This window comes from Prionailurus viverrinus, chromosome D3, assembly GCF_022837055.1.
Source record: "Prionailurus viverrinus isolate Anna chromosome D3, UM_Priviv_1.0, whole genome shotgun sequence".
In the NCBI taxonomy this organism is placed as follows: Eukaryota; Metazoa; Chordata; class Mammalia; order Carnivora; family Felidae; genus Prionailurus; species Prionailurus viverrinus.
In genome coordinates this window covers 41461607-41483283 of record NC_062572.1, presented here as the reverse complement: position 1 = coordinate 41483283, position 21677 = coordinate 41461607, and the positions used below count along the sequence as shown (strand labels likewise).

At 40.1% G+C, this 21677-nt stretch overlaps 1 protein-coding gene across 5 annotated transcripts in view; it reads right to left on the bottom strand.

The window, feature by feature from the left end:
• The window catches only part of DLGAP1 (DLG associated protein 1), a 324376-nt gene that overhangs the window by 258786 nt on the left and 43913 nt on the right, over positions 1-21677 (bottom strand). For 2 of the 5 annotated variants that reach the window (XM_047828476.1, XM_047828477.1), the window contains exon 2: positions 8388-8501. The exons of the other annotated variants lie outside the window; for them this stretch is intronic. In XM_047828476.1, the coding sequence (XP_047684432.1) occupies positions 8388-8501 (114 nt within the window). The remainder of the gene's footprint in view (positions 1-8387; positions 8502-21677) is intronic. 5 annotated transcript variants of the gene reach the window in all.

Here is a 21677-nt window from a genome sequence, read left to right as displayed (position 1 = left end):
CCAACCCTGAAGAGTTTCTGTACTTACCCGGTAGAGCTACTTATCTGAATTGTTCTTTTCCTCTTGCTTCCCTGCATCCTACTCTAAGTCCCCGTTTGGGGGTACCACACAAGAGTATGTTCTCAGCACACTGCTCCTTTTTCTTTCTACAGTCATTGCCTTTGAATTCAGCAGAGCACTACACTATGTTATAGAAGGCTTCTTTATGACTTTGTCTTCAGTTCCACTTAGATTTTCCATTTCCACACGGACTCAAACTAGGATCTCATTACTCCTCCACTTAGTAAAAGAAATGCACAATGACCACTCTTCTTATCCATTAAGAAGCAATAATCAGCCTTCAGTGTGTGGAACGGTACACAGGGCTTAATGAAAAGACACCAAAGAAGAAGGAGGCTGGTTTTTGCCCTTAACGTATTTATAACAGCGATGAGAAGACAGAGCATAAACGCATTTGGGCATAGTTCCAAATCAACACACCAGCAAGTTTAAGGTATGGTGCCATAAATGGAATATGCACCAAAGAGAGACTGCAAGTAGGAGTTATCAGTAATGGTGACAGGGAAGGAGTAGCCAGGAAGGACTGGCCAAGTCTCAATGAGAAGGTAAACAGGCATTTAAGATTTTGATGCTATTTACGGATTATTCATCAATAATACAGTGTTTCATTATTAACATTTAACTATGCTATGCAATTTGCTTAGAGGGTCTTATTGTAACAGCATAACAACTCGGTGCAAGTTTTCTTCTGTATTTCTCAGATGAGAAACAGGAAGTCAGAGAGCTTAAGGAATTTGCCAAAGAACACACAGCACTGGCATTTAAAGCATTTTGGTTTGACTCCCAAGATCAGAATTTTCTTAACCTAAATTTTGTGATTAGTAATATATGAATTTTACATCTGAAGGGTTCGTACAATTGTCCACGATGACACATACACACATTAAAAAACAGGTTTCTAAATGTTGTCTAAGTTCTAGGAAGTGAAAATACATGTTCCATTAAAAAGAGCACTATACTCCTTAAATTATGACTTTATTTGCATAATTTGAAAGCTTATGTCTAGAAACATCAGACTGAAGAGATGCTGCTTCTTATGGACCTGAAACAGTGGTTTGTGAGTTCTAATTTGAAAACTACCAGTGAAGTTAGGCTAAGCTTCATTATGCAGTTTGTTTATTTTAACAGATTTTTAAGTGGCACTTCCTATGTGCAGGCACTGTTCTAAGTGCTTTGTAAATGCTCTCTCATTTGATCCACACAGCTGAAGGGTACTATTATTATTATTATCCCCAGTTTACAAATGAGGAAACTGAAGTTATGTAACTGGACCAAAGTCTCAGCTACAAAGGGGCAGAATTCCAACCTGGCAGCTCGTGAGGACTTGCTCTTGACCACTATTTAATGCTGTCTCTCTTTCTGGGCCATGATGTGTGGCATCTACGGAACCAAATAACTGTAGTCCCATGACACCTTCGTAATCCATTGCATCTGATCCATTTGCCATTTATTAATCATGGTAGTAACAATGTGGAGTTTTTGCTTTAGCTGAATAGCATCAAAATCACCATAGCAACAAGGAAGATTTCTCAGTGAAATTATAAACGTTTGGAACAGTCTTGTTTTCCTTCAATTGGCAGGTGACTCATTGTAAAGATATGATCATGTTCAGAACCTCACTATTGGCTTAGCAATTACATTTTATAAATTAAATTGGTACAGCTTAGGGTCACAGATGATGCACACAGCGTTTGCCATTTCTCAGCACTGATGCATAGCTCCTAAATAAGCACTGGTCTCTGGAATATGTCAGAGACCAAGGACAAACTTATATCCGGTCATATGACTTACGAAACAAAACATGGCAAATTGCTGTTTAGATGTTTTCTCCAAAGTTAGTTTATGGTAGAAACTTGGACTTATACGAGAAACAGGTTGCTTCTGTTGCCAAGGGAACCAACTGGAAAGTATTTAATCTGAATACCTCTCAATGAAACAGTTTGCAAATGATAGCAGCTAAGAAGTTGTATGGAATGCAATTTAAAAATTAACACATTATTCATAGACCTAAAGGTGGCCGACAATAAGATTACCTATAAAATAATGCAGAAATCAGTTGTAGGAAAAGTGTAAAGAAACAGAAAATCAAGATCTTGGAGAAGGAAAATAATGTCACTGAAGTTGTTATGATTGAGCCAGAATTTTTATTCTGACTCTTTCAACCTCTAAAGCAGAAGAGGAGACAATGGCATAACCCTCTGTAAGGGGCCCAAGTGGGAAATGTTACTCCCTCCCCCTTTTTTTAACAAGAGAAAAGCATACTCATTTTATTATTTTTTTACATGTACTTGGGAGCCTTCACAAGAGAATGAAGATCCAAAGAAGCAACTGGAGCAGGAAACTTTTATACCCTGTAGACAAAGAAATAATAAATCTGTGAAGAATTGACAAGACAAAGGGATTTGGGCTGGGGCAGTAAATGGTGAAGAAGTAACTAAGGAGATAAGGGTGAACCTAACAAGTTTGTGGATTTCGCTGGCGCCATGTCTGGGCTGATAAGTCTGTCTCCATGTTGCTCCCTTTTGATTGGAAAGAGAGGAAGGAGAGTCATTGGCACAGCCACCGCTGTGATCTAGTCAAAGGTTGATGTGTCTTTCTGCCTCAGTTGCACAGAAAGAAAAAATGTAGGGAAATTCAAATTTACAACTGTCTGAGAAAGCCTGCAGTATTAATGGTCTTGGCACTTTAAAGGAATAGGAGTCTTGGTAAGAAGAGGAAGCTGGAACAGACAGAAAGGCAGCCTGGGCACTTGAGGACGACAGGCCAGCCGGATGGCCCGCTTGTTTGCACCAACCCTGGGGTGGTTGGACCCAACGGATGTTAAGAAAACAGTAATAAAATCCATATTGTAGTTGTTATGAGTTAAAGAAATTATTTGCTTTTTAATGCTTATGCTTAAGCATTAAACTCCAATAAAGAGCTTTATTTTTGAGAAAACAGAATGAGGATTAGTGTGTATTTTTCTATTTCAAGAATAGCCAGTCTATAATTTAGACCACATGTCATAGCTCACAAGTATAGAAGACTTACTTCTGACCAAGGAATGACCATAACCAAGTGCTATCATCTTCTAATTACAGGATGAGGAGGTTTTCTTAAATGAAATAGTGTATGGGCACTGAATGATGGGTCATTCTAATTGTAGCTGTTCAGTTATGGAACAGGAGAAAATTAAACATGCTCTAATGGGGCATGCTTGCATTTTATCAATCTCATCCCCTGCCTCTCTGTTTGTCTCTCTCCCTTATTCCTTTATATCTGCAAGTATGTTTTGCCTGTTTCTTTTCCAGCCATGGTCTGGGTGTGCCTGGAATATGCAACAGTGAACAAAATAAATATTGATCTCACACTACGGAGCATACATTCTAGAAGCAGTGCAGGAAGAAACAGATAATAGTTAAGCACACACATAAATGAACAAGATAATCTCAGGAATCATAAATGCCATTAGGAAAATAAGATGGGGTAATGTAACAAAGTGGCTGGAGGGGGACTACTTTAACTCGTTCCTTGGAGAAGCCACTGGGAAAGCAGTAATATTCCAGAGGAGATCTGCTGACCAAAGGAGCCAGCTTAGAGGAGAGCCGGGAAGAGCTTCCAGACAAAAGGTTCAGCCAGCATGGAGTCCCTAGAGTAAGAATAAGATTGGTGTGTAATTAAAGCCTAGGAACAAAAATGACAGTGTGACTGGAGAGTACCCAGCAAGAGGAAAGTGATACAAGGAAAGGCTAGGGGTTTAGGGCCAGATCATGTAGGGTCTTGTAAGACTGTCTCAAAACTTCCTTCCAGGCTGAACTCAGAAATTCTGAAGCTCCTTCCAACTGTTCCAGATTTAATTGATCTTTTTAATGAAATCTATAGCATATATCATATGCTATATAGCATAGATTTAATGAAATCTATGCATATAGCATGTATATAGCATATATATATATATATATATATATATATATATATATAGCATATATATAGCATACATAAGGAGTCAGCAAACTATAGCTCACAGACTAAATCCAGCTTGCCATGTGTATTTACAAATAAAGTTTTATTGGCACACAACCATACCCATTCATTACACATTGGCCGTGGCTAATGTCAAGTTACAAGGGCTGAGTTGTATGGTTGTGTTGAAGGCTATATGGCCCCAAACCTGATTCACATCTTCCTTCTGCACACTTAATGTGCATAATCACACAATGACACTTATATACACTATTTGTTTTATGTGTTTTTGTGTCATCTCTCCAACTACTAGGTAAGGCAACTGAAATGAGGTAAGCAGTACTGCTGGAGGGTCAGAGGTGTGAGCTCTACATGTAGACTACCCAAGTTTGAGTTCCTGCTGTGTCAGTAACTAGGTACAGGCCTCAATTTTCTTGTCTGTTTCCTACCCATAGAGTTATGCCTGGATTAAATGAAGTAATGTGCCCAAGAGCATAGGGAGTGTTCAGCAAAGGTATTTTTGGGGAGCTCTGGACTATTGTTAGCACACACACATTCCCTCCCCACCCCCCAAGGGATGACATTGGCTTTCCAAGAAGACTCTGATGCCTGCTTCCAATTTTCTTTCTCAAGGGAGGGGCAGGAATAATTGAAATATATTAAGCGAAAACATAAAGTCCTAATATACTGTCTACTCCCATCAATTTTAAGTGAGAGTTCCCATCAGGAAGTACTCCCAGCTCTCTGTCCTGGGGTCTCACCTCTATTCTGCAGGATTGAGAGGGAAGCCTGCAGCCTTTAGGCCACCGGAAGTTTGCCTGGCTTCCCAGTGATTGAATCCTAAATGCCTCTTTTTGGCTTACAAAGCAGAAATTTTAGAGAGGAAAAAAAAAAAAAAAAACGGCCAACCAAACAAACAAAGGAAACACCTCCCGAGGAACTATTTTTGTATTCAAAGTTTTGTTTTGTTTTAAAACTTTGACCCCAAACCTGTGCCTTCCAGATGTATGAAGCCTGTCAAGGCCAAGAGGTGAGGGTGAGGGAGCCTCTGGGCTGCATGAAGGTTCTGCTCTGTGCAGTGCTGAGTCACAGAGGTGGTGGTGGTGGGGTTGAAAGGGAAAAGGGGGGGGCGCACTTATTACTGTTTACCTCGCTATTTCTAGGGCTTAGTACATTGCCAGAAAGACCAGAGGTTTCTGGGTAAACGTAACACTAAATGAATGAATGAATTCCAACAACAGCTTTGTTTTCACTCACTGTGTGTGACTTTGGATAAGTCACTTCACTTCTTTGATTCAGATTTTCCATCTCTAAAATGGGGGTGATAATAGAGGTGTAATGAGTAGAAATAATGTGTGTGAATATAGTTTGTGGACTTCAAAACATCATAAAAATCTGAGACAAAGGTTAGAAAGCTGTCTCTTTATGGCTACTTTTAAAGTACGGCCAGCCATAAATATATTGGGGATTAAGAAGCAGCGGTATTTTAGCTGAGGATCTTCGGCTCATTAAAGTAGATAGATGTTCTACAGGGCGCCTGGGTGTCTCAGTCAGTTGGGCATCCAACTTTGGCTTAGGTCATGACCTCACTGTCCATTGGTTCGAGCCCCATGTCAGGCTCTGTGCTGATAGCTCAGAGCCTGGAGCTTACTTCAGAGTCTGTGTCTCCCTCTCTCTCTGCCCCTTCCCTGCTCATGCTCTGTCTCTCTCTGTCTCAAAAATAAGTAAACATTAAAAAAAAATTTTTTTAAATGTAGATGTTCTAGTATAAGAATATACTATATATATATATATATACTACATACTATATACTATATACTTTATAATGTAATATACATATTATCCTATGTAAAAATATAAAAATTTCATACACAAAAATGTATTTATCTCTCTTTTAGGATCTTTAAAAGTAGACTGTCTTCTGGTGCTGCCATTTCCCCTCTCCTTTAGGTTTCCCCAAACTCAGTTAAAAGAGAATCACACTTGTTCCGGGAGATCTGTGAGGAAAAGATGTGATGAACTGGGGGTCCTTAAAAAGTCTTTCCCATGAGGAACCTTGAAAAGTTATATGATCCAAGATAATACCTTCCGTTCTGAATGTCTCAAACATTTTGCTGATTTTGGGGGCTCGTATCCCCACTTGGTTAATGAAGTTTCCATTTACTTCCTTCAGCTTTCCTCTCATATCCAAGTGCCACATTGTCCTGAATCTAAGATATCATTGCAAAACCCTCGGTGTTTTTTTGTGCCACTAAGAAAGAAAGAAATGCCACCAACTAAACTCTGAGTCTCCCTAGATGATATGATTCATTCCAGTATCAAAGATGCCAAAGCATGAAAAATTTATCTTAGAATCAAATGCCTTTTAAAGAGTATGTGCAAAAATAAAAACAAGACATGGCTGTATTCTGGGATTATAGAATTTATAATAGTTCTATTATTAGAACTATTGTTATAGTTCTAGAACTATAGAACTTAATGTTCATATTTAATAGTGGTCAAATTGATAATAATAATTAGCATTCATCTGCGCCATGCTTTTGCAAACAAACAGAAGCTCACATGTCTCGAGATCCTTACAACTACCTTGAAGGATAAGAAGAAGAAGTATTATAATCTTAGCTTGTCAAAAAAAGAAATTGAAGTCCAGAGAGGTTAGTAGTTAGTATAGGTTGATACTATACCCAAGATGGGGTCTACTGTCACAGTCCAGGAATTTACCACCCTCCCCTCCCCCCGCACCCCCCCCCCCCGCCCCCCCACCGCTGCTCTCCATATTCAGATATTGGCTGTCTTTTGAATAACAATTGTTATTTTATGGTAATCTAAAGAATACGTATTTCAGATAAGAAAAAAAAAACCCTCCATATAGTTTTAAGTTCTGTCCAGAGGAAAAAAAGTTAATAAAACAAATGAAAGACTACAAGCCTTTAAGTATAATTTATGAGAAATACTATTTCAGACAAGAGAAGGCTTACTTTTAAAAGGCTCTTCCAAAGGACCTGTGGTTTCAGTCCCCCACTTTTGCTGGGCTGCAGTCCGTACAGTGTAACTACATGTAGATAGAGTCAGACATTTTGTGCCAGTGATGGTCTGAGAGATGGTGGCTGGAAGATGAAGCCATGTGTGGGTGACTCCTGGAGAGCGGATTATCTCAAGATGGAAGGTTGGATGGTGAGGTTTGGAGGAATGAAAATGTGTGAGATTTTGGGAAATCTGAGAGCCACAAAAGGAATGCAGACCCTTAGAAAGCTGGGACAGCAGGAATGGAACATATGTCCTGAAATATACCAGGGTAGGCCAGTGCAATTCTGTGAGCAGGTCGGGATGGCAGACATTTGGGAGGAAAACCCAAGAGTCTAAGGCTGAGGTGGGACTGAAATCAAAGTTCTATTTCATCAGGAACCAAGGAAGCTAGGAGAAATAAGTTAGGCATTTTATTGGTAGGATAGAAATAAGGACAATATGGCAAGTTGGAGCAGTGGTTAAAATGGTGGACATCGATAATCGGTTGGTATTCGCAAGGCTACCCTTGCATCTGTCGATCCCTTCAGCAATTGAGTATTTCTATTAGAGGAACCAGGTAAATGAGGGCGCTGGGCTATGGCTGAGGGGGTCAACCTACTTGGTCTTACCTGAGCTCATGAAGAAGGATAAATATGGGGAGGAAAAACTGGATTTATGAAAGGAGAGCTAGGGATTTGATATATATGGAGTAATCTGACATTTGTGGAATAATCGCAGAGGGCTGGAAGAGATACCTTACTTAAATGCTTCCAGCAGTCCTGTGAAACAGGCATTACTATGTCCATTTTACTGCCACAAAACTTAGATTCCAAAAGCGGAAATGACTCGCTCAAGGTCATAATAATGAGTAGGAGTCTGGATTTGTCTGACATCACAGCTTTAATATCACCCTGCCTCTGATGAATGCATGCTGATTGAGTCACTGAACAAATAAACGAAAAAAAAAAAATGGAGCTTATGCTCCCACTCAACTGTATTTTTAAAATAAACATAAAATGTAACCACTGAAATAAGCATAAATATTATCTTGTCATTAACTTGCTGGCACCAATGAGGAGGGCTTAAAGTAATAGACACCTAAGTAGGAAGTAAAACAGCATTTGCTGTCTGGCTGTTTCATGGTGCCCTGACCAACTGCTGTTATCAGCGCTTAAACACAAATGGACAGCTTTGCGGGGAGTAGAAAACTTGAAGGACAATGACACCTTTCAAGGATGGCTTTGGGGGCCTGGATGCACCCTAGTGAGAAGGAGGCTTCACCCTGGATTTCAAGTGCCTGCCTACAACTTGTTACAGAAATGGCGTGAATGTATCGGCCTTCTAAGCACTTTTAGTGAGCTCTCAGATTCCCTACTCACTCGGGTCCTTTGCATCTTCTTTACAGCTGGGAGAACTGCTTTTCTGCTCCACACAGCTTTCAACTTGACAAATGCGACTTGGCATAAATGTCCCTGTAGCCTTTTAAGCTTGCTCTTCTCATAGCAAAAAGCAGAAAAAAAGAGCAAGAATAGGAAAATTACAATTATGCGATGTGCAGATCCCAAGGCCTGACTGGTGTTTTCCAATCAGATTTCTCTGGCAACCGCCCTTTCTAACTCCCCATGAAACCCAAAGCGGGTGTAAACCTTCATTTGCTTCAGATTGCTTAAAAATTACCTTTTAAGGACAAGAGTAAATACCTACCTCTTTTTAAATAAGGCTTATTAGACCCTTTGCTACATCACCCTCCAAATAAAAATTATTAAACACCCTCAAATAGAACTTTGTAAACAGTACTAGGCCATGGTGATTTGCTCACTGTGCCCCTATGGAATTATCCTTACCCACCAACGTTTATAGGAATCTACAGGGTACTTAGCACAATAGTAGGTGCCGGGTAAATACACCAAAAGCATTTTATAAAACACAGTCTCTGGTCCCAACGGGATTTACAAATTTTAAGTGGATTGGGCAAATCTGGGGGATAAGTGAAGGAAAGGGAAAAATAGCTTTAGTGCAAGTCAAGCTGAGTAGAGTATTTCAGTACGTTTGAATGACCTACTGGGTTTGTGCTTTGCTCTTAAAAATCTTCTTCCCCGGTGGTAAAACTGTTCCTTAGGAGTTGAACGTACATGTGTGTGAAGTGCATGGATGCCATTGAGAAAAGGCATTGTGGGAGAAATGTGAGGGGCGAGGTCCGTGACCCCTCAAAGGAGAGGAGGGATCCTGGCGACCGGTGGAAAATGTTACTGAGGTGATAGCTGACATCAGAGGGGCTGCTATCTACGATTCCACATCAAGAAGTAGTAGCTAAGATACCACATTCTGATGTAATTTCAGGACAGGGGAGGAAAATTAATTTTCTTCATCGTCCCCCCCTTTATTTTGATGGTGGTGGACATCTGTGGGTTTTGCTGCCCTGGTTCTACTTCTGGCTCTTGTAGTTACAACCCCATGATTCTGCTCTGGAGAACCCTTCCACCCCAGAAGGAACTGCACTTGAGGATTGGCTAAGCCAATTAGCATATCACATTCCCTGCTTGGCTTGAGGCTGAGAGCGTGATCTAAGCCTATTCGGTGAGCAAGCGTCTCGACCATTGCTTGGAATGCTGGGTCAAAGATATTTCCTCTCTCATTCAGCACATCCACAGTGAAGTAGCTAGCCTTGGGGCCTGCTAGTGGCCATTGTATAATCCCAACACGCAAATATTACCTCATACAATACAAAACCCTCTGTTGTTATTAATCCCATTGCAAAGATGAGAAAATTGAGACTCGGTGCTATTAAATAACTTACACTAAATGTTACAGCTGGTAAGTCACACTAGAATTGGAGGGCAGGTTTGTTTCAAATTTCTATGTTCTTTTCATCATATCATTTTGCTGTCCGTAGGTTTCAAAACAGCAATTTTCCGTTAAACATAAAACTCAAGCATTAAGCTACTGGGGGCTATAACGCTGTAACATTTTGAAAACCGTAACAAGTAGAGAGGGGTAGATGCTTGAAAGAACCAAAAGACTTGAAAAACTCATGTCCACAGAACACCTGTCATCCAGCAGTTATAGTTGGCTACTAGTTTTCATGAAATAAAAGCAAGAAAACAAGCATCCTAAAAGAGAGCAAGATTAAAAACAACAGAGGTTTACATCTCTAGTAAGTATCTCACATTTATTTCCGTTGACTTATAGGAGATGAGCTAGTTTGGAGCCCTTTCTTATTTATTTATTTATTTATTTATTTATTTATTTATTTATTTATTTATAACGTTTATTTATTTTTGAGACAGAGAGAGACAGAGCATGAACAGGGAAGGGTCAAAGAGAGAGGGAGACACAGAATCAGAAATAGGCTTCAGGCTCTGAGCCGTCAGCACAGAGCCTGACGCGGGGCTCGAACTCACGGACCGTGAGATCATGACCTGAGCCGAAGTCGGACGCTTAACCGACTGAGCCACCCAGGCGCCCCTGGAGCCCTTTCTTATTTTTTAATGCAACTCTCATTTCTCACATGTCTTTCAGGCATATTGGAGGCATATCTGGTGGTTTGCAATGGCTAGATGAGCCATCATATTTTCCCGTTAGTGGTGTGGTCATGCGTAATTACATCTGTCCACTACATCCCCTATGGTTGTAGCTATAATTCCAAAACTTGAATTCCCTGAGGCAAATTAGAATTCTGTGCCTGGTGCTCAAAAGCAGAGATGTGGGTAGAAGGTTGGTGATCTTCCTCTTGAGGTAGATAGAAGCCCAAATGTAGTTCATCAAAACTGAACTTCAGTGTTGGGTAAAATCTCCTATGTGTCTCAGCAGTTCTGAGCCCCCACTGCTTGTCAATGTTTATGACTATGGATCTTTTTTCCTTAGAACTTCAAGTCTGATAATCTTGGAACAGCTAGTTTGCAGTCCACAAAATATCAAGTCAATCATCTCCAGTATTAATACTTAATTCAAAATTACACATTTTTGCAGTAGATTTCAGCAAATATTTTCCTTTAGTTTACCATTAAGTCTGGGATACTAAGTTTTCTCAAATGAGCTCATAGATTATTACCCTTGTGAACCATTAACTTAGCTGTTTGGCGTATAGTAGAAAAAAAACAATAGATTTGAGAAGAGAAAAAGTTCAAAATATCCTTCTTGTAAAAAATCACTATCATCTGATTACTAGTGCACCTTGGTGCTGTTTGGTCTTTGTATTCCAAGTTACATTCATGACACCTAAAAGTATACTGTATTCAGGGGCACCTGGGTGGTTCAGTGGGTTAAGCGTCTGACTCTTGATCTCAGCTCAGGTCATGATCTCACTGTTCATGGGTGCAAGCCCTGCCTCTGGCTCTGCACTGATAGCGTGGAGCCTGCTTGGGATTCTCCTCTTCCTGTCTCTCTGCCCTTCCCCTGTTCATTCTCTCTCTCTCTCTCTCTCTCTCTCTCTCTCTCTCTCTCTCTCAAAATAAATAAATAAACTTAAAAAAAAAGTATACTGTATTCAAATGGACCAAAATACAATCTTTCCTTCATGAACACCATTCATTCTAATTCAATGAAATATCCTCTTTCAAATTATGTGAACATAGTTGTTGACATCTAGAAAGACTGGAATAATATTTGGGGTGTCTTTAGGCACATGTGTAATACAACATTCCATTTAATAATCTCATATGGGGAAATTGCCTTTTGGAGATTTGTACTTTTAAGGCTATACTTCAACCCACTTCCTCTAGGCAACATGATACAGAACTAACAGAACTTGCCATACGAGCATGCACATAGATGAGTATCACACATTCAGTAGCTATCTGAACCAGTACTTCTAAACTAGCTCAGGCTCCATCGAAAGGAAATGTCCCAACGGGAGTATTCATTGTAGAGTTTGAGGTGAGGTTTCTTAGACCAAACTTTATTATGGTATTATTTTCTTCGACTTGGTGGTTAAGCTGGAGTTAAAGGTGTCATTTCTTTTGTGACTTTTTCAAATACTTTAAAGCCATTGTTCATTTATCCAGTGCACATTTATTGAGCCTATTACTGTAACGTAGGCACTGCTTTAGGTACTGGGTGTACAGCAATGTAGAATGGGGAGGGAGGAAGACAGGCATGAATACAGTGAATAAAATGTACGTTAGATAGTGAGCTTTGGCATAGAGGAAAGGAAAGCAGGAGAGGGGAGCAGAGTGTGCATGTGGAGGAGGGATAGTTGTGCCATTTGCCATGCTGCAGAGCATGGCCCCTGGAGGCCTCCCTGAGAAGGTGACCTTGAGTGAGGGTTGAATGGGGAGGAAGTCAGCTTGCAGATCTGTAGGGTGAGTACTTGGAGCAGAAAGAAGAGTGAGAAGGTCCCGCTGGGGAGGTCTGCCTGCCACGCTGCCTTGAGGAGGCTGGTGGGGAAGTAGAGCGAGAGGAGATAGCAAGTGAGAACAAGAGGGGTGATGGGTGGGCATGGGGTCCAGATCACTGGGCTTCACAGGCCATTGTAAGCACTGTGGCATTTACTCCTTGAGATGGGAAGAGATTGGAGGTTCTGATGAGAGATACCAGAAGTCCTGGTTTAAAAGGATCACTTGGTGGGGTACCCGGCTGACTCAGTTGGTAGAGCATGGGACTCTTGATCTCTGGATCATGAGTTCAAGCTCCACACTGGGTGTGGAACCTACTTAAAAAAAATAAATAAAGGGATCATTCGACTTGCTGAGTTGAGGTTGCTAGAGGGGATAAGGTAGACTCCAGGGAAGAATCTGGAGGCTCATGCACTAAACCAGATGAGAGCTGAAGGTGAGAAATAGTGGTAGCCGAGGAGGTGAGGAGAAGATAGAGCCCAGAGGCTTCTCAATGATGATTTGGACGTGGAAATTGAGAGAAACAGGAGAGTCAAAAACTATGCCAGGATTTTTGGCCTAACCAGATGGAAAAATTGAATTCCCATTAGCTGTGATGAGAAAAACCCAAGGGAGGTGCGGACTTGGGTGACAAAGATTAGGAACTTACTGTGGGACATATTCTGTGTGAGATGCCCATGAGACCTCCAAGTAGAGAGGTTGAATAGGGCCCTGGATATGCAAGTCTGGGAGTTCAGGCCATCTGGGCCACAAAAACAAACGTGGGCACTCACATGATATTTAAAGCTCAGATAATGACTGAGTGACCTAAGAAGTTAGTGTTGGTAGTAGAGAAAAGTGGTCCAAGAGCTGTGCCCATCTGGCATGGACCCAACCACAGGAGATGGGGAGCTAAGGAGGAATAGGCAAGGGAATATGACAAAGATCAGCGAGGTATGTTGTCCTGGAAGCCAAGTGAGGAATTTTTCAAGGAGGAAGAAGTAATGAGCTGTCACGGTGAGTTTTGCCTGGCCTAAATCTCATAGGAACACTAAATCAGCAACATTCATTGTACCCCTTAGTCATCGGCTGCTTTAGACGAAGGGTTCTGCTGTTCATTAATTACCTTTGTCTTCCCCGCAAGATGCAAGCTTCTTGAGAGCAAAGCTTATGTTTTCTTCTCTCTCTCTCTCTCTCTCTCTCTCTCTGTAGCTTTTAAATGGTTTTTGACTACCTTTCATGGTAAGAAATACATCTGCCTTTAGAAACCAGTATATGCACATATACAACTAAAAGAAAGAAAGACTTAACCTCTCTGTGTGCCATGTACTCTATCTTCTTTCCTATTCTCTTCTATTGTATTCTATTTAATTAAAACTAATGTTGTTTGTGACCCACTGAATTGATTTCACTAGCCACTAATTGGTTGCTTTCATTGGTGTGAAAAGCACTGTTTTTAGAACGTCCGGCACAGAACAACTGCCACGTTCATTATTAATCATAGGGCAATGTGATTCATCTTTGTTTCTCCCAAAGTGCCTCCTATGAAGTAAATGTTTAATATGCGTTTGTTGAATGGACAGCTTTGAGACCCTAAAGTAATACGTCTAGAGTTGAGCTCTCTGACTCTTAGTTATCTTTACTTTCACTGACTGAAAATTTGTACAAGAATCTTTCTTAAAAGCTCTCTAACTTCAGAATGAGGATGATGGGAACGTCCTTTTTTTGACTGGGTCCCTGTGTAGCCGAGAGTCAGAGAGTGCACTGGCTAGGGTCAGGGGTGCCTAAGTAGATGGAAAGAGTCCATCAGATAGGTCAGGACCACCTCTGCAAAGCCAGATCAAGGCAGCCTGATGGTTGAAATGCGTTGCATGTTGTTGATGTATCAGCCTCCGAGGGCCAGGAGCGGTGGGGTTCAAAACATTTTTAAAAGCTAAAATAAATAAATAAATAAATAAATAAATAAATAAATAAATAAATAAATTTTAAAAAGGCTTCCATTCACCTTAGAACAATCCTGTCTTTTTAATCTAATTTATAAGATATTTGATGTCAGTATGACACATCTCTCATTTAGGTAATGTTTAAAGCCTACCACATACAAAAGTGGCACAGAAAAAAATGGAATATTTTCCTACCAGGTAATTCTTACCCAGGTAGTTATTCTCTTATAGGGGAGGAGCATGGTGCAATGAATATAGTATAGAGTTTGGGATCAGGCAAACCTGGATTCTAATTTGACTGCTACTTCCCAGACATGTGATTTCAGTCCAATGAACGTAACACCTTTTAACAGCCTATTTAATTCATAACAGAGATGAATTGTAATAGAATATGTAATAGTTTCAAGGCCTTTTCAGCCTAGGGGTGGGAAGGGGCTTCGGATGGGGAAGAGAGTGCACTTGGGAAAATCTCCGGGGTCGGCCCAGAGGCTGGCATGTAAGGGACGGTGGGTCAACCACAAGGTTCTCAGAGCAGAACAGAAAAAAACAGAGGTTTGTTTTGAGGAGTTCGCTTACGTGGTTGTAGGGGGGCAACAGGTGTGAAATCCTTAGGGCAGGCTGGGGGGCTGCAAAGTCAGGCAGGAGCTGAGCCTTGAGGCAGAATTTCTTGTGCTCAGGGAAGCCTCAGCTTTGTTCTCAGGCCTTTGAACTAACTGATTGGAGGAAGCCCACCCACATCATCAGCGTTAATCTTTCCTTACAGTCAACTGATGGTACATGTTAGCCGTATCTACAAAATTCCTTCATAGTGACATCTAGGTTAGTGTTTGATGAAATAGTTGAGCACTCTGGCCTGGCCAGGTGGCCACACAGAACTAACCGTCACCGTTGGGGCCTCAAGTGGCAGCCTCTGGGGTGGTGGGCGCAGGACCCCAGAGGCAAAAAGGGTCACCGCAGTGCTCATCGTTATATAGATTCTCTTCGGTTATGAGCCGTGTGTGCTCCGTGCATTCTTCTAAGGAGTCAGTTTGGGTCAAAGACCTAAGTGTAAACACCAGCTCCCTGATGAGCTGTTCAGAAGGTCCACAAAGGCCATCCAAGGAGAGTGAAACTCCGCTCTGCCAGCTTCGCATCCAGTGCCCAGCAGAGCACTGGACACATGAATTTAATTGACAGGCTTTTAAGAGCAGGGAAGCCGTTTACAAAACGTTTGATTCTTGCTGGCAAGCGAACAGGAAAATCTAGTCACCTGAAACGTCACTCCGCATGAAATAAATCACAGCTTCAGATCTTTTATTTAAACCCTCTACATTCTAAAAGGCCAGGAATTCCTCCATGACCTGTCTTAGTCAAACAGTTATATAGCTAACCTAAAAAAAAAAAAAAAAATTTACTGTAACAACCTGCACATACTACTAATGTAGAACTATCACAATATTTTAGGACCATTTATTGACAAAGCTGTCTCACCCACCAATCTGCAAGCAACTTGAGAGGAGGGATGATATTCATCTAGCAGAAACTATGTCTTATTCCTGTCTCCGTACCCAGTTCCAAGCGGATATAGGAGATAAGATATACGAAATAATCCAAATAAGATATAGGAAAACAAGATAAAATAAAAGTGCTCTGAAATCTTTTGTTATATTACTGAGTTACACCTGATTTATTCATTGGTTAAGAGGTAAGTGTGGGGGTCTTTAGTCTTGGATTTTATTCCACCAATGGTGGGGAAGAAACATGGCATCCAACGTGGGCAAGTAAGAGGGACCTCAACGTAACATGTCAGGAGGGGTCCTGCCCATGAAGAAGCTGATGGGGGTGGGCATAGTATCTGTAGTAGATTTGGCAGGGGGTGGACATATGACCAGCCTCCAGAGGGGAGGCCTTGGTGGCCTCCAGGGAGCTGAAGTTGGATTTTTTTCTGTGAAGGTCTCCAGGGAACCACAACCACATTCCACAGCAGGGTCAGTGGAATGCCACTAGGCCCACACAGCCCCATCACCAGATCGTGGCAGGACCAGAGAAGCAGAATCCTAAAATTGCCATCTTACCCAGTATATTCGAAAACACACTCCATGGATCACTCATCCACAGATGTGCCTCATGGAAGAAGGTTTCAAGATAGAAGGGTTTCAGGACATGCTCTATCCTGTATCGTTCTCTTAGAGAGTTGTTGTCCATATCAGCATCGTAAAGATGACAGGATGTCTGCCAATAAGGAAACCTGAGCGTAACACTCGGTTTTTCCAATTCTATTCCTTTTCTTTAGACGGGCACCTATTCAAATCATGTTTTGATAAATATCATCATTAACACACAAAGAAACTGACACCTAGAATGTAAACTACAGTTTATATGGCTACTAAGTGGCAGAATTGAGCTAGAATTCAGCTCTCTTCTCTCTCGGACCTGTGTTTCAGCTCCATTACATTGCAACTATTTATCCATCCGTTGGACTCAACAAAATGAAAGATGGTTAATCTGTACGAGGGCTTTTCACGATTGGTAACACTATCTTGATCTCCCTATCTGGATATGCAGAGGACAAATGGAGGGTGGCCTTTATGTGTAGAAGGGAAGAACCATAACAGAACAGTCTCTGGGAGCTCCCTCTTTGTGTCAAGCCTATGTCATTACGTGTTTGACCCCAGGAATCTGTGCAAATGAAAGACCGTAATAGAGCAACGAAGGTGGCATCGATCTCTAAAGATAGGTATGTGTCACACGGCTTGCATTTCATATCATAAACCCAGATCATGCCAACCTTTCTCAGAAAAAACTGTAATGAGGTAAGAATGTCTTAGTCAAGAGAGTAAATGATCATCTTTGGATGTAAAAGAATCTTTGCGAAATGGCACGCACACCCCCTTATTCCCTCTACTGCCAAATATTGACGGGAACTCCGTCTTCAGTATTTCCTCTCTCACGCGCACATGAACACATACGCATATTTCAGATTCAAGGATGCCGTTTTGCCTGTAACGGGAGTTGTGAATTACCTATAGACGTTAATACCACAGATAAATTTACTTTGAGAAAGGTTGTTTGGGGTCTTTTTTTTTTTTTTTCTTCCTCTACCTTTCCGGTTATAAGTCAAACTGACCTGATTCAGTTTCTTCAACTATTCATGCTCCCCCTAGTAACAATGCATATGGATTGCTCAATTCATACACAATTCATACACTCCTCACTACAGCTGGATGAGTGGGCGCTTAGCCTCCCACTCAAGTTTTCAATTGTTTGTGCAGAGTAAAAATTTTGAATTAATAGAAGAGCATTAAATTAAGCTCCATTTATGATATCCCATTTGACGAAAAGGAATTATTTTTGTTTTCCCTGAGACAGATTTGGATAACAGCCAGAAAATGAAACCAAACAAAACAAAACCAACCGTTTTGTGTCAGAAGTCCACAGAGAACTTTTTTTCCTAGGAGGACATAGTTCTTAGAAAAAAAAAAAATTTAAGTGGCTTCCTAGTGTCTACCCAAACTGGTCAAATGTCTTTGATGTCACTGGAAGTCTGAAACATAGAGAATACTTTCTGCGGGTGGGTAGGATATCGTGGAGTAGGAGGCAGGAAATGGGGAACCCTCCCCTCCAACCGCCGAGATAGAAGGGGTGAGGCTACTTTCTCCCTGGTGCACCCACTATCTGGCAATTGGCGTTCCTTCTCTTCTTGTCTGAGGCACTCCTAGATGTAAATTTTGACCTGATTTCAATTGTAATAAATATATGGGGCATAAAGACAATAGAAACTCAGGGATAGGTTTTTGAATGAGAATCAGAGAAATAGAAATTGATTTTTTTTGCCCAATTTTGTAGAAAGCATACTTTTCTACGAATGGAGAAATCTATTTATTTGTTTTGTTTGATTTACAAAGACATCTTTCCTTTGTTCTTATGCTACACAGAAACCAAAAGGAGACATAAAAATTGTGTCCGGAAGGTATTTGGTTATCGTGAAATATTTAAATCAGAAGTTTCTAGCACATATGATCAATAAAAATGGAGAGAAACTGGCTCATTTGACCTAATTCCCCTTCAGAGCATTATCATAGGCTGGTTCAGAAGGATTCACTTCAGATAAATTTTAACATCTTTATTAAGTTACTTGAGGAGGTAGATTTACAAAGGTAGAGTCCCTAAGTATAAAAATTCTATTCCTGCATTAATTTAATTAACAATGAAAAAGTCACAACCCATTCCTGGAGAAGTTGATAATATGAAGAAAGAATTGACTGAGAGACTGAATGAATAAAAATAACATCTGCAATTTACTCAACTGATAAATTAGCATCAAGATTTATTTACTGGGTGACTTATTACAGCACTGTTTGTAAAAGCCACAAACGTGATAGTGACTAATGGTGCTCAATATGTATTGTTAACATTCTAGTTCCTCAAATGTTAAAATATAGTAGAATGTTTTTTTCATGAAGCAGGGATTTTGTCTTACTCAATTTTGTATGCCTAGTGTCTGAAAGTGTGCCTGACACATGGTAGATGAGCATTAAACATTTGCTAAAGGAATGAATACTCCCATATAATGAAGAATTTTACAGTTATTAAGAAGAATGAGGTATCTAAAGGGTATAAAAGTACATATTTGAAGGGGTACATGCACTCCAATGTTTCTAGCAGAATTATTAACCACAGCCAAACTATGGAGAGAACCCAAATGTCCATTGACTAATGAATGGATAAAGAAGATGTGATATATATAGATATATCTATCTATATGTATAGATATATCTATCTATGTGTATAGATATATCTATCTATATGTATAGATAGATATACATGTATCTATCTATACATATAGATAGATATGTATACATGTATATATATGTATGTATACACACACACATATATATACATATAGATAGATATATACAAAGATATAGATAGATATCTATATCTATATCTATACATACATATATATATGTATGTATATGCAATGGAGTATTACTTGGCAATCAAAAAGAATGAAATCTTGCCATTTGCAACGACATGGCTGGAGCTAGAGTGTATTATGCTAAGTGAAATAAGTCAGCCAGAGAAAGACAAATACCATATGATTTCACTCGTATGTAGAACTTAAGAAACAAAATAGATGAATATATGGGCAGTGGAGGAAAAAGAGAGAGAGGGGGAAACAAATCATGAGAGATGCTTAAAGATAAGGATGGAGTACCTGGATGGCTCAGTTGGTTAAGTGCTTGACTCTCGATTTTAGCTCAGGTCGTGATCTCACATTTTGAGAGTTCGAGCCCCGGGTCAGGTTCTGTGCTGACAGCCCGAACCCTGCTTGGGATTCTGTGTCTCCTTCTCTCTGTGCCCCTCCCCCACTCATGCATGTGCTCTAGTTCTCTCTCTCTCTCAAAAATAAATAAATAAACATAAAGAAAAAGAATAAACTGACAGTTAATGGAGGGAGGTGGGTGGGGGATGGGCTAAATAAGTGATGGGCGTTAGGAGGGCACTTGTTGGGATGAGCACTGGGTGTTGTATGTAAGTGATGGATCACTGGGTTCTACTCCCGAAACCAATATTGCACCGTAGGTTAACTAACTGGAATTTAAATAAAAGTCTGAAAAGAAAGAAAAAGAGAACGAGTTGATCTCTATATACTGCCGTGAAAAGAAGACCAACACAATTATAAAGTTAAAACAGTCAAACGCTGAATATTAACTTACAGTATCATACAGTTCGTTAAAAAGAAAGAAAATAAATGCGCATATATGTTGTGTATATATACATATACACGTATATTTTTGTGTTTGGATACATGCATCAAATGTCAGAAGGAAAATGTTAAAATGATAATAGTCATGGTTGTCTTTAGGAAGTAGGCATGGGGAGATTGGGAAACGGGGCTTTTCCTTCTAACTCTATATCATTTTGTACTGTTTGTATTTTTTTTTCAGAATTAACATATATAATGTTTATTAAGAAATTTGTGGAAAAACCCCAAATCCATTAAAAAATGAAATCTATGAACCCCCCCCAAATTTACAGCTAGTGTAGGTCTCTCTTGTAGAATTTCTATTGTAGTTACATTGTCTCAATCTACAAATATTGCTCTGACACTTGCAAAGAAAACCCAAGGAATAGGTTGTCACTGGAAATTGATACAAGTTGGGTGGGAGAATCAGAAGTTGGAATCGTTAAAGAGCCATTACTAAAGAATATATTTTGCTTTCCTGTTTTCCAGCTTGGGCTGGGATTTTATATTCAAAGTTAAGAACACTTACACGTAACTGTATGCAAAAACCCATATGTTCTGTGTCAGTCTGCACCACTTATTTTCAATGAGGTAGAATAGCTTATTTAAACGTAGAATTTTCCCATTGGGTTTACACGATTCAGCTGGTTCCCCGGCAGCGCTCTGCTTAAAAATAGATGGGATGACATTTGTGGGTGCTTTTTAAAAAATACCCTTTGGAGAAAGAAGCAGAACTCTAATGCCACATTTACCATTTATGTTATATAAGAAAGGCAAGTTTTATGTCAGGAGGACTTCACATAAATTATTCTTTCTAACCTACAAACTCTAGCACTTTTGGAACCAATCGCCATCGCCGGATGTATAAGGGCATCTCACTTGAGTTTTACTTTTTGGTGACTGTAGTGAATTTAATGGAAACCTAAACCTGGACAGAAGGAGTTTCTTGTAATTGCATATGGAGAATTTTCTCTTCGTTCACCCTTCTAATTATGTACTTTCCCCCACCTTTCCTTCATAAGCTATTTATTGGGTGTATGCTACGTGGCAGGCATGAGCATATTTTACCTGACTTTATAGACCTATTTAATAATGTTTATACCAACCTGCCAAAAATAAGAAGTGGTTAATATCAGCCTTAACCCTGCTGTCATATGATTCCACAGAATCTAGAATAAGAATTAAAATAGGTTGAGCTGAAAACATACTGTCATCCAAAATTTCAAACTGAGTAGATATACGGGAGAACTACAGTCAATTAAAGTACGAAATATTAAAATCAGTGTTCCAATCTTGGTAGCATTGCTGATGGCAAAGGATTACGACACCAGGAGGAAATGAAACCAAATGCATCACTTTCCCTCCCAGAAAAATATACCTATCGTAGAATCCTACTGATTTTCTTTATTAAAAAAAATACACTTTAGGAGGAAATTGCATTTATTGGGTGATATGAAAGAGGAAATCAGGTCTGTGCGAGAGCACATCACTATGCAACATTTTTATCCTCAGTTTTTATAGATGTTTTCTCTGAGTACTCGTAAAAGGTAGTGGGATTAGATTCTCTTTCTTCCCTTCTCAAGCACCCTCCCGACTCTGAATGCTGTCACACAGATGGCAGGTGAGTGGTGCCGGCCCACCGAGGAGGCATTGCACTTTTTCGCCCCTCCTGTTATGTGACTTGAA